Source organism: Drosophila miranda, chromosome 3, assembly GCF_003369915.1.
Source record: "Drosophila miranda strain MSH22 chromosome 3, D.miranda_PacBio2.1, whole genome shotgun sequence".
NCBI lineage: Eukaryota > Metazoa > Arthropoda > Insecta > Diptera > Drosophilidae > Drosophila > Drosophila miranda.
In genome coordinates, this window is record NC_046676.1 from 18,208,706 (window position 1) to 18,224,895 (window position 16,190).

General features: G+C 47.2%; 2 protein-coding genes across 6 annotated transcripts in view; one reads left to right on the forward strand and one right to left on the reverse strand.

Annotated features, from left to right (window-relative positions):
• LOC108159273 overlaps window positions 1–16,190 on the forward strand; it is a 69,797-nt gene that overhangs the window by 28,097 nt on the left and 25,510 nt on the right. For 3 of the 5 annotated variants that reach the window (XR_004472607.1, XR_004472606.1, XR_004472608.1), the window contains exon 2: window positions 121–715. The exons of the other annotated variants lie outside the window; for them this stretch is intronic. The gene's annotated coding sequence lies outside the window, so the exon portion shown is untranslated. The remainder of the gene's footprint in view (window positions 1–120; window positions 716–16,190) is intronic. 5 annotated transcript variants of the gene reach the window in all.
• Window positions 4,443–5,756, reverse strand: LOC117188497 (odorant receptor 45a). Its single transcript, XM_033392449.1, has 2 exons — window positions 4,620–5,756; window positions 4,443–4,551 (listed from the first exon to the last, which is right to left on the reverse strand). The coding sequence occupies exons 1-2, from the start codon at window positions 5,736–5,738 to the stop codon at window positions 4,498–4,500; spliced, it is 1,173 nt and encodes a 390-aa protein (XP_033248340.1). The 5' UTR covers window positions 5,739–5,756; the 3' UTR covers window positions 4,443–4,497.

Consider the following 16,190-nt stretch of genomic DNA (forward strand, 5'->3'; position numbering starts at 1 on the left):
TCCGCTTTCCGCTTGCCACTTGCCACTTGCCCAGTGCCACTTTCGTTACTTAATTGGTTTTCAATGTTCGGTGCGTGTGAATAAAAGTGCTTTTTTCATTATTCAATATCCAAATTACAGCCGAATCCCCGCAAAAACGATGAAATAAATAAATTATAGAATACCACAAACAAACAAAAAAAATTGTGAAACGACGGACTGACTTACATGCATTTTATTAGTAAATAAAAAACTAACAAACCGAAAATCAATCCAATTGAAAAACACCGAAAAAATAGAGGCCTCAACAAACATTTTCGCAACTCAAATGAAAAATAAACGAGAACAAAACGGTTTCGCCTTCCGCCAGCACAAAAAAAAACAGAACAGAAGTGGAGATGAATAATAAAATACAACAAAAATAATCCAACAAAAGAAATTAAAATGAAAATGAAAATTAGAGCGCAAATCCAATGGGGCAGGAATAATTAAAACAGAGAACAGAAACCAGAAACCAGAGACCAGAGAAGCGCAACAATTTCCTACCGCAAATCGAATCGGTCGTTATCAGCTAACTGTAAACCGAACTAAGCCCAATTGAAATCCAATCGCAAATTCAATTACAAAAAACCAGAGAAGCAAAAAAAGAAGAGATCGCCCCCGCAGCCCCCCTAAAAAGGAGGGAGAAATGAAGTCAACGAAGGCAACCCCTAAGCCCGCCATGGAGCCGAAAATTGTAATGTACCCCAAACGAAAACCAATGAAGAGCACAACTCAACACAACACAACACAACACAACAAAATAATTGAATCCATATTAAACATTTTAAGACCACACACACTCCTCCACAGAGACATGAGAAAACCCAGACTCATGCGATATTGCAACAAGAAAATACAAAAAAAATAGCCCAATCATTCCCATTTCCCATTTCCCAGTCCCAGTCTTAGTCTCAGCTTCAGTCGCCGAGTTTCCCATTACCATTTTCCTCCGAAGAGCACCAGAGGAGAACCGTATTGAAGAAAAGTCATTTTTCAAAATATTCATTGCTTTCATTCTGCTTTCTTTATTGTCCTGCGTTTCGCTTCTAAACAATTTGACAATGTCTGACTTCACCCTCGCCCTCACCTCGCCCCACCCGAAAACGCACAATGTCATTTGTAATTTCCATATCATCAGCATTCAGATAAAGCACTCTACATCGACGTGGACCCTATATACCGTATGTATATCTATTTACCTATTATATGTACTACACGAACTTCCCTTTGTTTTTATGCCACTCTCTACGTATTTGTTGTATCATTGCTGTGCATCTCTTGACGACGCCAAAGAAGCAGCGAACTGAGTCGAGTCCGTGTCAAGACCCAGTCTGTCAATTATAAACTTTAAATCAAATTATATATGTATATATCTGCTGTTACACATAATCTGCTTAGGCAGGGGGAAAACGCACTTTACACATTGGTAATATTTAATGGCTTTAAATTAATGGCTCGAATTAGTCGCGCTCTCATTCCAAATGAGTTATTAATTAATTCTGCATAAAGTAATTGCAATTTGAGGTAGCCTGCGGCGGTAGCGAAAATTCGAATTTGTGAAAATGATGTGGTAATTATTTCTGGTGTCATTTATCACTGGGACATCACTGGGGAATGCCCTTGGGGTTTGGGGAAATTATTGACTTGGAATTCATCTGGAAATAACTACGAATATCTGAAATGTTTGGCTGCTCGTTAAAAGTTCTCGGATCCGAACAAACCAGTGCATTCTTCTCTCATTAGTATGCTGAATTTATTTCTGAGTTTCCCCTGAATTTTCCAACCATTTATATGCATTTTCTGCAATTAGTTTGAAGTTTATTTCGAACTTTTTCAGGAACAAGTGAACAGTGGGGAAATCTGAAGAGTGTTCTCAGTAATTTGTTCGCTTAAATTTCGTTGGATGCGACTTTTGGGATATGTAAAGTACTTCAACTGATTGTTATCTTTCAAAAACCCGATCAAAATGGCAGCAAATGAAGCCAAAGCTACAGCCAAAGTCGATGCCACGTCCTCTGCCTTTCCCGTCCATAAGTATGCCATATAATTTGCATAAGTGCTTGTCATGCATGTGGCATCCATGGATGTGGTCGCCTCAAGGGACTGCGCGTCTGCGACTTCAAGGGAGACTCCGTGGTCTGGTCTGGTCTCGTCTGGTCTGGTCTGGAGACCACTGCATGCTGTGGTTCAAGTGGGTCACTCGAAGTGCCATAAAAATGGGTTAGAACCGGGGACACGGACACACTCGTAAATCAGAAGAGCAGAGAGGGCCAGAGGGCCAGAGGGCCAGAAGGATAGCTAACCAATAGAGTTAACCATTTTGTGGGTGGTCGCGGGTGAGTGGAGGAAAAACAAGTCAATTTGGAAGCTGGCCAAATCGCTAGCAATTATGTGGCGAAAGCACACAAAACACTCGTTCCAAATGAGTAATATCCAAATCTGTTTATTCCGTGTCACATCATAACGATGGACCACAGACCCCAATGACACAGCGACCCCCCATTCGAAATGCTGTTTCGGTGGCTTACCTAACCTCCAATTAAAATGGCTTAAAGTGCATAAACAAGCCATGGCCGAGTTTAAACCTAATGATAGCTTTTTAATTAGTAGTACGGTCCACGCCCACACCCGACTGCCAAAGTTGTTGCCAAAGTGTTGTGGAGTTACGAGGGCTTTGGCTTAGTTTTATTCCTGTTTCAGTCGCTGTTTTAGTGGCAGTCACGTTTCATTGTTTGCCTACCCCTCCGTGTTAGTTTGTGCGTTTGTGTGTGTGTGGGAGTGTATTAATTAATGCATAGAAATGTTTATTTAAGCATATTTTAAAAATTAATTAATGTAATTTCTATTAAAACTCGTTTACTGCCAGCCAGCCAGTCAGCCATCTTCTCTTTGTGCTCTCTGCTTTAACCTCTTAAACAGCCACACAATTTTAATTAGAAAAGTTTGAGGCCAGACCACGCCTATACGCCCATACGCCTATCCGTCCTGTATGCTTACCCGAAAAATATTCTACACCCACATACATATTGGGCGCCTCCTCCTTGAGGGGGGACACTTTTCGTTGCCTACTTTTTAGGGCTCGGGCCTCAGGTGCAAAAATCGTGACTGATTTGAATTTCAATTAGTAATTGCATAAATGTTTGCCAACTATCCAACTGCCCCGGAGCGGGAGTGGAAGCGGGGGTGACGTCTGGCACGCTGTCCCTACAAGATCTTTTTGTTCGATTATTAGGCATACGCCCTGCGGGACAGCTGCGAAATCGCTGACCAAACATTCCACCCACAGAAGCGAGTGCAGCAGCCAGCAGCTGTAGGACTGGCATCACTTTTTTTCGTGTTTCTGTGGTGACCCCGCAGACCGCCCTCTGTCACGCCCACGCCCACGCCCGCGCCCGCATCCACACCCACGATGGAATTGATGGAATTATTGTGTGCTCAACGAACCGCAAACATAATCTGTGCTGGCTGCCGCTGCCGTTGCTGCCGTGTTTTGTTCCTTCCCATCCCGTTTTTAATACACATAAAATGTTGTTGCTTTGCTGCTACTCGTACTGTTTTCAACTTGTGCGCACTTTTATCTCGGCCACAATTTGTGGCAAAGTTGTTTGCTGCCACGCTCGTGGCAGGCAGCGTAATGCTCGATTTTACGCTGTTTACGCTGCAGGTGTATAATGGCATCCCCGCCTGGTTTTTGCAGTTATTAATTGTCGGTCATCTGTTTTTCGGCCACAGCCAGAGATGCTGGCCATAGGTCGCCCCGCCCCACACCCCTCACCCCTCGCGCCACCTTCCACGCTGCCGAGTAATAAATCAAAGGCCAGAGACAAAAATTAATTATGCCAACAAAAGCTGGGCAGCAATTTGTTATAGAAGCTAAGGCGCCATCCACCTCCGACCGCATACAATTTGTCGTCCTCTCGGACTTTTGTTGCATGTGGAAATTTTCGAGTTGCAAAATGTAATAAAAGAAATTCCTGGCTGCCAACTTGAACTCCAACTGTAGCCGAATCTCGGCAGTTCCAAACTGAAAATTCCACAGGCTGAAGAACGGTGGAAGGCTCGCTCGGGGGGTCGCATTCCAAGAGACTAACAGCACCTGAGCAGGACTCAGAGCAGAAGCTATAGCTGGGGCTGGGGCCTGGAGTTGGATCGCATCCCTGTCTGAGCCAAAGGACTGCGGGGCTAATGGCTGGGAATGGTGCACATAGTTCAGGCAGCTATTTTTCAACAACTTGTTCTCGTTCTGAATGTTGCCATGTTGCTGCTGTTGCATATTTCCAGTTAACAAATTCCACATGCATGGGCTCGTATGGAATTTGCTCATGAATTTCAATTTCCCCTGCTCGTGGCAAGTGGCAGGTGGAACGGTCGGTCGTTTCGGTGTGTAGAATTTGCCAAAAAACTTTCAAATGGCAGCAAATTAGTGTCGTTTTTTGAGTGCTTTTGAGACTAAACGGAGAGTGCAGCCGCATCCCTTTATCGCTCGAATGTCCGCAGCAGGGCCAGAAACGAGCCCGTCGTCCTTGTTACCTGTCAAATAAATATAAGCCGCAGAATTAAGTCCACCAATCCATGGGACAGCCAAAGGGCACACCCACCCAGAGGAGCAGCGGCAGATCCACATCGAACATGTAGCCAAACACTTTGGCTGGCCTTTGGGCCCGCATGATCATCATCTGCCAGAGGCGACGCCTGGCCGGGGGCATCTGCGACCAGTCGCAGCCGGAGTAGACGGCCAGGGCCACGTCGGAGCTCTGCTGCTTGAGGTACTCCCCGCCGTAGCAGTAGGAGCTCAGCTGGATGAACACCGTCACCAGGAAGGCAGCGCGGAAGGGCACCTGGGAGCTCCAGCCGCTGCGGGTGAAGCGGAACGCCAGCATGCAGAGCTGCAGGTAGCTAAGCATGTACTGCACGAACACGATCTCCGCGAAGATGGCGCTCAGCTCTCGGGCCAGTTCCAGGGCCAGGCGGTGGCGTCGAATGCACTCCACCAGGTGGCTGTCACTGTCCACCGCCTGCTGCCGTTCCTTGTCTGCCAGGAGCAGCTTCAGCAGCTGGAACTGCGCCACCACGTTGTGCACCAGCCAGGAGAAGAGCGTATCGGCTACTATGGCCAGCCACACGGCGGCTGCCACGCCCAGCACGCCCCACGCGTAGATGGGCCAATAGAAGCGGGCCTGCCGCTCGTCCAGCCAGAAGTTGAACTCCATGGGCGTGGTCGGCCGGAAGACGCCCTCGGTTAGGTAGGCAATCAGGCCGTTCAGCATGGGGGCTATCATGGAGGCAACACTCACCGCGTAAGCGGCATTCCTGAACGCTCTCGATACATACATGTCCAATCGGTTCTCCCGGAGGATCTTCTCCCGCTGCAGGGGGCTGGCACAGGCCTCCCGGTTGAGCCCGTGCAGGCGATGCACCAAGGCGCCGATGCGGCGCCGCTTCACGATAAAGGCCAGAAACTTGAGGGTGCAGAGGGATCCCTGCATGAACACGGCCAGGTTGTCGGTGAGCCGGGTAAGATCGCTGAGATCCTGCAGGCCATAGACGACCATCGGCCAGTTGTGCGAGACCAGGGACAGGATGAGGAGCCCAGCCCACAGGGGCCGTCTCATGTGCAGGCGCTGTGTGCTGGGGTCGAACCCGACGATTTCCAGGGCACGCCGCTGTATCGAGAAGTAGCTGTCATCCATGTCCGCAGGCAACTGAATCTGAGCCATGACTTGGAGCTCAGTTTCCACAAGGAGCTATATATATGTATATACACAGGACTAGGATAGGGGATGGACGATGGGGGATGGCTGATGGGGTATGGAGTGGACGGCTAAGTGGATGTCGTTGCCGCCCATGAAATTGTGGCTGAAATATTTATGCTCTCCGTTAACAGGCTACGTGATACGGTTACCCCAACACAGAAGACAAGGAAGTCGGAGTAGGAGTAGGAATAGGGGTAGGGGCAGTAGGGGTAGGGGCAGCAGGAGTCAGAGATCATGGGGCCACATGGCTGCCATGGGTGTGGCGTTGTTTTGATTGGAATTTCCAATTTCACACAATAATAGTTTGTTGATTTGTGGGCCGGGCCGTAAATATATCGTATTATCAAATAAATACCATGCCTCGAGGACGTGGGCGGTCCAACTATTTTCTTATGCACGGCAGATGTTGTTTTTTTAATTAACATATAGAAAACGCATAGCTCGGTACTCTTACCCCCGATCCAGGGACATTTCATTTAAATGTGCCACCATATCTCGACACCCACCAAATTCTATCTGCCAGAGGGGGTATCTGGCAATTAATCATAAATCTATATGCGCTTGTTTATTTATGTTGATGGGAATAATATGGTATCCTGTGTGAACGAGTTAAAAATCGTTAATATATATTTAGTGACACGCTTCCGGTTTCAATTTGCATATTTTTCCAAAATATTTTCACCACTTCTGATGATAAAAATATACTGAATTTCAATCAAATGTTGTGTACTCTTTGCCGAAAACAGCGGTTTCCAAATGGCTTTTAATTTCCCCACACTTCTTTCCCCCCTGTACTCCCTTTATTTGCGGCTAATTCCGTGATGGGCTTATTTTCTCATCCCCCCTCCCCTGGAAGGATGGTTGAATTTTTAGCGTGAAATCAACAAGTAAATCGAGTTTTAAAATATCCCTCGCTTTCCGAAATTCCACGACCCCGATTAAATTGAGGGAAATTGCCATTTTCCAAAGGGATCGTATAGCTCCCTCCGAATTTTCTTTTGGTTATTTTCGGGGTTCTTCATTTTTTGGGTCACCCGCTTAATGTCACCTCAAATGCTTTCAATTAATCTCGGGAACCCGGTCTGGCCCTTCATTTGCATGATGGTCCTGGTTGCTGTGTCCCCTGACAGCTTTACTGATTTGTATGATTCGTTGGTGGAGTGGCAGCAGCGGTCGTGGCAGGTCAACCGCTGCAGGCGCTTTGCGGCAGACAAAGTTATGCAACATTATTTAGAGCAAGGCAGCCACCGCAGGGCACTTCAGTTAAAGGGAGAGAGAGAGAGAGAGAAAGAGGGGAAGATAAACGTATTATACAATTTATTAACTTGTTGTATTTGCAAATCCAGTTTCATTCAGTTTAAAGCCTGCACTGCAGTTGGAGTTCCTCATGTGTGCAGTGCGGCATCAGCATCGGTATATAAAATTGATATTTTATGCAAAATATTTACCCAAAAGCCACAAAGCCAGGGGCGTGGCCAAAAAGGGGGGGGGGGGGGGGGGGGGGGGCAGGGTAGACACCCACAGCAGCTGCTCTTCGATAATTTTAACAGGGGTCGACCAATTCGAGGCGTGCCGCGGCAGCCTCATCTCTGCTTTTGGTATGTTAAGCTTCTCACCCACCCACCCACAATCTCTCTTTCGCTCTCTCTCTCTCTCTCTCCTTCTCCCTTCCTCCTTTCCTTGCTTTCCCTTCTGCCATCTGCTGAGGTTTGTAAGTCGTTTTGGGGCTTTGTTTATTTCATTGCTGATACTGTTGCTGCCTTCTGCCACTGCCACTGCCTCTCCCCTCTCTTGCTGCCACATTCCAAGCGTCTCCCTTCCTTTATCTCTGGTTTCTGGTTTCAGCCGGGGGTACGGGATGCAGGTGCGTGTGGCACTGCTCTCTCTTTTGTCTGTCACCCTTTTTTTTTTACATTCTTTTATGTGCCTGCGGCAAGCCGTAAAAAGCATCTTCCGAATGGAGTGGCATGCCAGGCTTAGCCAGTTTACCGTTTTTCGCTGCTCTGAGCCGTCGCATCTACCGTTTAAGGAACTACCAACATATTTCTCATGATGTTGCCTCATTTGTTGCCGCTCCACGGGCGACCAAGGGGGAGACAGGGTGTAGAACGGCAATGTTTTTCCTTTTTGGGTAGTCGAAACAACGAAGGAATAAGGGTACTCCACAGTGCGTGTGTGTGTGTGTGGAATATACTCTGAGTACTGCCAATTTGTTGGCAATTTTACTTGGCCAAAACAGCCATAGGAGTGCGAAGGGAGAGTGCCATAGAGAGCAGATAGCAGATAGTAAGACATCTTATTGGGTGTTCCACATGAATGAAGCTGGCAGCCAGCCTCAGGGAATGCAAACCAATCCGCCCGCCCTCTTTCACCTGCAGACGAAAAGAGTGGGATGTGTGGTATAGAAAAAGAGCATCCTTCAATAAAAAATTAATAGGAAAACATTCAATGAGCGTGGCACAAAGGCGCCAAAGGGGCGCCCTGGCAGCAGTTAGCCTCCAATCTCATCGCTGTGTGTGCTCGACTGCAGGCAGCTAGGAGCCCCCCTTTCTGATGAACCGTCCATACCCCGGCAATACGGGTATCGGCATGGATCCCCATCGCCTCCAGCCACCTGTCTCTGTGCTCGGAAATCACAGGTAATGTGGTTTTACGAGCACTGAGAGACAGGTATCGGTGTTCCCACTCCCCACATCCACATCCACATCTCATACACCCATTCCCTCTACCACTTCCACTCCCTTTGCTCCACTGATAACTGCAGGCAGCCCCAACTTGGTCGTGTGCTTGTGCCTGGCCGCACACAAAGGCGTATAAAGCATGCTAATAAAAACATATACTATGGCATGTCCATGTCCATGTCCTGTGCCCCCCTGTGTCTCGCCCTCTCTTCTCCATGTGTGTGTTATGTAAGCGGATGTGCAACACTTTTTTTTCGTATTCCTGGAAGCCCCGACAGCCAGCCGTTGATTATACTAAACTTGTTTACTTATGCCGCTCGTGTATACTGTAGACACACACACACACACACATATAGCACTATTGGGTATCTGTGTGTGTGTATGTAAAAAGTGCAAACTACAGCATAACCCAGACTCTCGTCTGCCAGTATAAATTTCGACTTATCCACGCGAGAACGCTAAGCAGCAGCAGCAGCAGCAGCAGCAGCAGCAGCAAGAGGATGGCAAACATGGTCCCAGAGAGGGGTAGTGCGGCATTTGGGGGTGCGGTGCTGGTGGCAGTGTGGATGCGCCATGTGGCACAGTGTGATGAATGGTGCCAGAAAATTTGATGATACACGATTAACATAATGATTTGCATGTGCTTAGCGTGTCCTTGTGCATTAAAGATCTTGTAAATTGTCAGACAACAAAAATTCCGCATTACTAAACTGAAATCTAAGTGAGTGAGACGAAGGGCGAGGCCATGAAGGTAAAGGGTGTGCCGGATATGCCAGGCGGCCATTCTTAAAGAATGGCAGCGGATAATCTAGATATCGAAGATTTAATCAGCATGCTTAGCTAGTCTTAAGTATTGCTGTTCCAAACTAATTTACTTATCGTCTATTCCACCACATTAAATATGGGTACAAGACTCAGGTCTTATGTAGAAGTATCATCCATAGGAAAATAAGCCATATTTTTGGGAAACTATATCTGAATTGCATACAATTAAATGATGATATAACTAAATGATAGCACATGTGTACTCTGTATAGCTTTCTTTATAAGAATCGTTAAATTTAAATGTTAAATTAATTTTCCTGCATGCCAGCCAATGAAAAGGAATATTTTTCTAAAGCCTCAAGGGAATTGGTACCAAAAAGCATGCTCTTCAAAATCTCGACAATTTTTGATGTGATTTAAATACCTGTACAGTGTGTAAGGGACCGAACGATCTCCAGGGTAAAAGCTCTAATATTTCGTTTGAAGGTTTTGTGCCCCGTCTCGCCCCGCCCGCTCTGCTTCACCATCTTGTCCCCCCGAAATACTCACGACTTTTTTTTTAACAATTTCATCTATAGAATTTTGTGCATGAACAGACAGAAGAGAACATGTGCACACAGCACACACTTTGCTGGAGCCGAAATTAATTTCCACCAGAGCAAGTATGAAAAGTCCGAGCACCAATCACTAGAATCTTACATATACATGCACCTGTACTCGTAGATGCATTGATGGTCGATTGCCACCCGATGGAGGGGACAGGGGATTGTGCGGCAAGTGTGGCCATAAATAAATAACGAAAAAATCGAGCATAAAGCAGAGGTATTCAACTGTGGCAGCAACAGAAGTAAAACTTCTCAAATGCACACACATTGGGAGGGATAGAGCGAAACGGAGAGATGGAGGAACGAAGCAACGAAGGAAAAGTTGCAATTGAATGAGCGAAAAGTTCCCAGACGAAATCCAGCAGAATTGATTGCTTATTTGCTTAAAGCTTTTCCCCAGCAGCGAGACAAATCTCAGGGGGTTGGATATACATATCCTCTAGCGTATAAGTATGCACAAATATGTGGTAATTGACTGCCTGCCACACAACAGAGAGAGAGAGAGAGAGAGAAAGAGCCACACAAAGGAGAAGACTCTGCCTGAACCCGATGCTTTCCGGGCGAACAATGAGCTAATTTTAAGCTAATATTTATGCAGCAATTAAAACGGTTCAGCTGAGTTGAGTTTGAGCTTGAATCAGAACGAGGACGAGAACGAGAACGAGACCGATGACGACATCCTGCCACGCCCCACGCCCCACGCCCCACTCCCCTCTTTTTGCCGCATAGAAACCAACCACAACAATTGGCCGAGCAAACGAGTTCGTGGCGGAGGGAGAGATCTCGCTGAATTATAAATGGATGATGAATGAATGCAAACTGCACTCTGGCAAAGTACGTGCCCCTGCCTCTGCCTCTGCCTCTGCCTCTGCCCCTTCTGTAAGCCGCACCAAATCTATTCCACATTATGAATAATATTTGACAAATTTCCAGAGTTCTAGTGGAAGAACTTTGGCCCACTCAAGGGGATTGACTGAAAAGTTAGACCGTAAGCCCATCACAGGGCTCTCTGGCCAGCATCAGTGGCAGGGTGGATCAGCAACAGTAACAGCAACATCGGCTTAGGCGGGTGCAGGGGCAGGGGCAGGGGCAGGAGCAGGGGCAGGGGCAGCCAAGTCACATCTTCGAGCCAATAATGCGCCCTCATCTGGGGGCATGTGGCATGTGAAGTGTCAGATGTCTCTGACTTTTGCCTTTGACTTGGCCAGCACTTTTATCAGCTCAAACAGACACACACACACAACCACTCATCTGCCTAATTGAATTCCTTAACGCTTGCCGTTATGCTCCTACCCGTCCCCTGGCCCCATCTCATGTTGTTCAAGGAAACTCAGCGAGTGTTTCCTTTTTCCGCTTTGAGTGCCAGTGGCATGTTCGACATGGCAGTGGGGCACCCCCAGCTGGCAGCCACTTTTGCACGCCCCTGTCAGCCAAGACCTCTTTTGCACCCGTCCACTGTTACGCCTCCCCCGCCCCCCCTGGCCCCTGTCAAACTGTGCGCCTAAGTATGTCGATGTCCATGTCCTCGCCCGCATGCCTGAATGCCAATTCTATGTGTCGTTTTTAATAACTATGTCAATCGCTACTCTCTCTCTCTCTCTCTGTGTGTGTGCATGTTTGGTTGCAGCTTAGGGGCTAGCCAAAAAGGCTATTCATCAGTGGCCATTAGGGGCGTCAAAAGGAATGCAACGGTTTGGGGGCAATTAGTGACCATGGATTGGTCAGCTATCGTTTCGTGCATGTGACGTGCAACATTTGCATTAATTAATCGGAATGTCCGCACTTGTCCATACACTCACTAATTGGCCTAATCGACTTGTGGACAAGCAGGCTCCCGGTCTCCCACTGCTGCTGCATTCACTGCTGCCGCCTGGCCTCTGGGCTCATTAATAATCAATGTTTTGTGTGTAATAATTGGCCAAATGCTGCAGGGTAACGTTTGTGTGTGTGTGTGGGTGTGTGTGTAATTAGGGTTTCTTCAAGTTGGAAAATAAACAAGTTATGGTCTCTCTGGAGTGCACGAGGATATGGATATCCACCTGTTCTGTCTGCTCCTTCGCTCTAATTGATTTCAATACACTTATCTCGGAACAGACACATTGATTAGCCTCATTTAGACTGGGCTCTTGCCCTCGTGACTTGGCTTAAACGCTTGTCAAATGCCTGACTGCGGCACATGCTGATGCTGATGGACAGAACGCCCCATAACCCACACAAACTTGCCACCAAACTGTTTTTCTCATTATAATGCCTCGATGGCTGGCTGACAGGCGCGTTATTTGATGTTTTATTCAAGGCCTTTGATCTTTTATGCGCTTTATCTAGGCCAAAAACGGACAAAAAAAAATCTACAGAGAGGGAATGAAAATATGCGTTGACAATGGACCCAAAAAAAGTTAAAAGAACGAGAATATGCGCCCGACCTTGATGCCAGCGATTATTATGATGACAACAGCAACAATGGCATCCAACAATAGAAGCGATGCATTAATCCTTAATAATGGCCGCTAATCTCCCAGGCGAAAGTTGATTAAACAAAACTGATTACGGAGGACAACAACAGCACCAGTTTCATCAGCTTGAGGTTTAGTTGAGGCTTTAGATACAGCGACAACAGCAGCAGCAGCAGCAGTAGCTTCACAGACAGCTGGCAAGGACTTTGGGCGAATGTCAACTGCAGGCCAACGCGTCGTATGCGCAATGTCAGCAGCATCAACCTTGTTTGATGTCGTCGCTTAGCCTCTGAAGGTAGTGTGGATGTGGATGGAGGCAGGCTGTGGAACAGGGAAAACCCTTACTGGAGCGCTGGAACACTCAGCGTTTTTCTTTTCGAGTAGTTTTGCCCCGGGGCCAAGTGGAGGCATAATTAACATAAGCGCGCACGCGAGAGGAGCCTCTGCGCCCATTATCAGCCCTCTGCCCTCCTGCTCGCCCAATGAGTGTGTGCTTGAAAGCTTTTACCCCAACACACACTCACGCAACACACAATTCAGTAGCCAAAAAAAAAAAGAGGGAGGAAGAAAGAAAGATAACTGTCAAAAGCGACTGTCGCGCCCCCCGCCATCAACATTTTCAAGTGCAAAAGTTGTTCGCCTTTTTTCGACAGACATCAATATATACCATGGGAGCATGGTTAAAGGGGAAAGGAAGGAGAGTGGGAGAGGGAGAGGAGAGAAGAGAACTGCCAACTGCTTTTTTGTGCAGCAATGCGATTAAAATGGCGGCCCTCGGCAAACAAAAAAACAAACAAAAAACTATCTATCTGTACGAGTATGTGTATATTTGTATATGTATTGTATATGCATAAAAAATAAAACTGGCACAATGTCCTCCAGTGGTTGGCGGATGCGAGATGGCGCGGGTGGAGGTGAGGAATGGGTGTGGGGGGTAGAGCGAGGCAGGCAGTCCATTTCCTTGACCGAAACGCAACCGAAAGACAACGTTATCCAAAGCCCTTATTATTTACACCCGCCATTGTTTAAGTGTGTATGTGTGTCTGTTCATGCACCAACAGAAAACTGCATCTGTGTGTGTGTGTGTGTGTGTGTGTCTGGCGATAATCATGACGTCAGCTGGTTCTTATCTGAGGACAAAGTAGAACACGTCTAAGGACAACCAATTTTCGTTCCGCAAGCAAATGGAAAGTCGAACTTGAATCGAGTGCAAATTTATACAAATCTGCAGCGAAAATGAGTTTGAGCAAGCGCCAGGCAGAAGTGTTTGACGATGTGGCACTTTCCTGTACTTTCGCTAGAAACTGCGAGAACAGGATAAGGCAGAAGGAATGCCATCGAAGGCAATATTCAAGAAAGAAGGGCAAGAAATTCAAAGTCAAGGGACCAAGCGCAGAGCGGACAACAGCCCAGATTTCCTCCTGAATATAGGATATAAGAGTAATGGATCTTCATCCTCCTTCGTTGCTCCCTCAAACTGTATACAAATAAAACATGGATAAAGAATGCAACAATTGCTGGAGATGCAAATAAGTGAAACTTTCGCGGTATGCATTGCAATGAGCGTGCCCTGCCTCGCTACCGTGCCACACCGGATTGAGGCAGCAGCAGTTGCAGCAAACAATCATCTTTTGGTTAAGCCTTTTTTTTTGTTCGTTCCTGTGCCTTTTGTTGCATTTGTTGTGGAAACAAAAAAGCGCGAGATGTGCGCAGGAAATTGAGTGTGCAACATCCGGGGGCCAGGCTGAGCTGGGCTGAACTTTTCCTTCTTATGCCACACACACAGACCACGTACCATATGGTTCAAGGGATTCATTTTTGTTCCGTTGTGGTTGCTGTTGGCCAGCAGGTGGATTGGGTTGACTTTCACGACCTTGGCGTTGCTTGAGGCACGCGGAATGAGGCACAGGCACAAGCAACATCATCTTCAATCAGCACCGCTTCAACCCACTTGGACAGCCACTTTTCCGCACTTGAACCTTTTGTTTATGCAAATCAAAAACTGTTGCCCATGGCCCACTTCTTGGGATCCACAATCCACCACCGCTCTTCCCTCACGTTCTACTATCTCGCCATCTCGCCATCTCTCCGTCTCTCTTTCTCCATATCTCTTTTTGTTTTCGCTTTCTTTGCATTTCATTGTCAGTTTTCGCCTTGGCTGGCTTCCGCCTTCGTGAGTTATTTGCATCAAACATTTTTCTCTTCAGCTTTGGCGCCACTTTTCCCCCATTTTCCCCTCGGCTTTCGCGGTGCTGTGCCTCATTTTTCCCATTTTCGCCCCAAAATTCCGCTGCTGCTCCAAGGAGAGGGCCCAGCTTGCAGCTCTTGCAGCTGCTCTTAATAGCTTCTAGACTGTGTGTGTGTATGAGAAGCAATTAATCCTTTGTTTCTGAGAAAAGAAAAGAGCGTACACTCTCTCTCTGTCCCCAGCAAAGTAGTTTTTAATGTTTTACGCGGACTTGACCAGGCCAAGACTCAACAGACAGGCAAAAGACCCATACAGGACATGGACAGGACAGAACAGGACAATGCGTCAGTCAAGTTGTTTTTTAATTAGCCAAGAGAGAGGGAGAGAGCAGGAGGCAAGTTTTCAGCTCTTATTTACGACCATTGTCTATTTGAGCATGCAATATTTAAGCCTGGAAGTCTCAACATGGCCAAGACAAGCAATTTAAGTCAAACAACAAGAATTTGAGTCAGAAAAGTCAGTCGGTAAAGTTGCGCTCATCTTTCTTTTTGCCCCCGTCTCCTCCGCCCTCTTCGCAACTACTGCTTAACTCAATAAGAGTTGTACAAATACAAGCACGAGAGGATTGTAGTACATGCCATCTTCAAAAGGAAAGTTTTTACTCCAGCTCCCCCTGCCCCCCTCCCATCCTTTTGTCCGTTGTAATCGGAGCTGCTGCGAAAACTTTTTGTGCTCTACCTCGTAGAGTGAGACGAGCGGGAAAAGGGAAAAGGGGGGCAAAAAAGGCAATAAAATAATTTTTAATATGCATAAATCGCTCCCTCGACTGGTCTTCAAAGGCGGACACGGACACATGACACAGGATGTAGCTCACACATCCTGCTCACTGAGCAGGAGCTCCGAACTGTCCCTGACAGACCGCTCGTCAAGCATCGCTGACATCCATCCGGCGGAAAACTTGAAAACGGAGAAGCCGGAGAGCCACTGACATCGGGCTGACGATTATGATTGAATAGAAGGAATGGTAGATGGTAGATACTGAGCAAAGTCAAACCTTTGGGGAACCTTTGTCCATCAGCCACATCCTCGATTTTGCGGTCAGCTCTGCGAGAATTGTCATTGCCAATCGAGCTGGACATTTCCGCAATCGAAACAATGTTATACTCGTATAGCCATCGCACTGCTGATGACAGGCCACCTACAATGAGCTGCCGCTGAAAATAGAATTCCCCTAGCAGCAGCACCAGCAGCAGCAGCAGCAGAAATCTGTCATCGCTTTGGCCTGACAGCCTCCGATTGGCACTTCATCGTTCAATCTCCTTAAGCGCCAGCGCCACAGCTACCGCACTCGTTGTCGGTCGAAAATAGAATATGCACTCTAAACTCAGCAGGACCCAGGGGATGTGCATCACCCCTGTCATGCTGTGACACCAGATTGTTGGGTGGCGCGCATCCTCGTTGGGGCAAGCGGGCACCATCTATTCTGTTTCCTCCAGCTAAATTGCGTATACGCCACGTGCCACAGCCAGCCGGTTATTTGCTGAAATTAGCAGGTGCACTTGTTACCCAGCAGGCTTGTGGGTCAACAGGTTTGCCAAGCCATTTGAAGGAGTGAGCATAATGATACACATCCATCGATTAGCATAATCAACCCGTGACTTCGAGAGAAAGGTCCCTTAAAGTTCGTTCTGATCTGAACTTAGTTTAAAAGTGAAATTTAATGA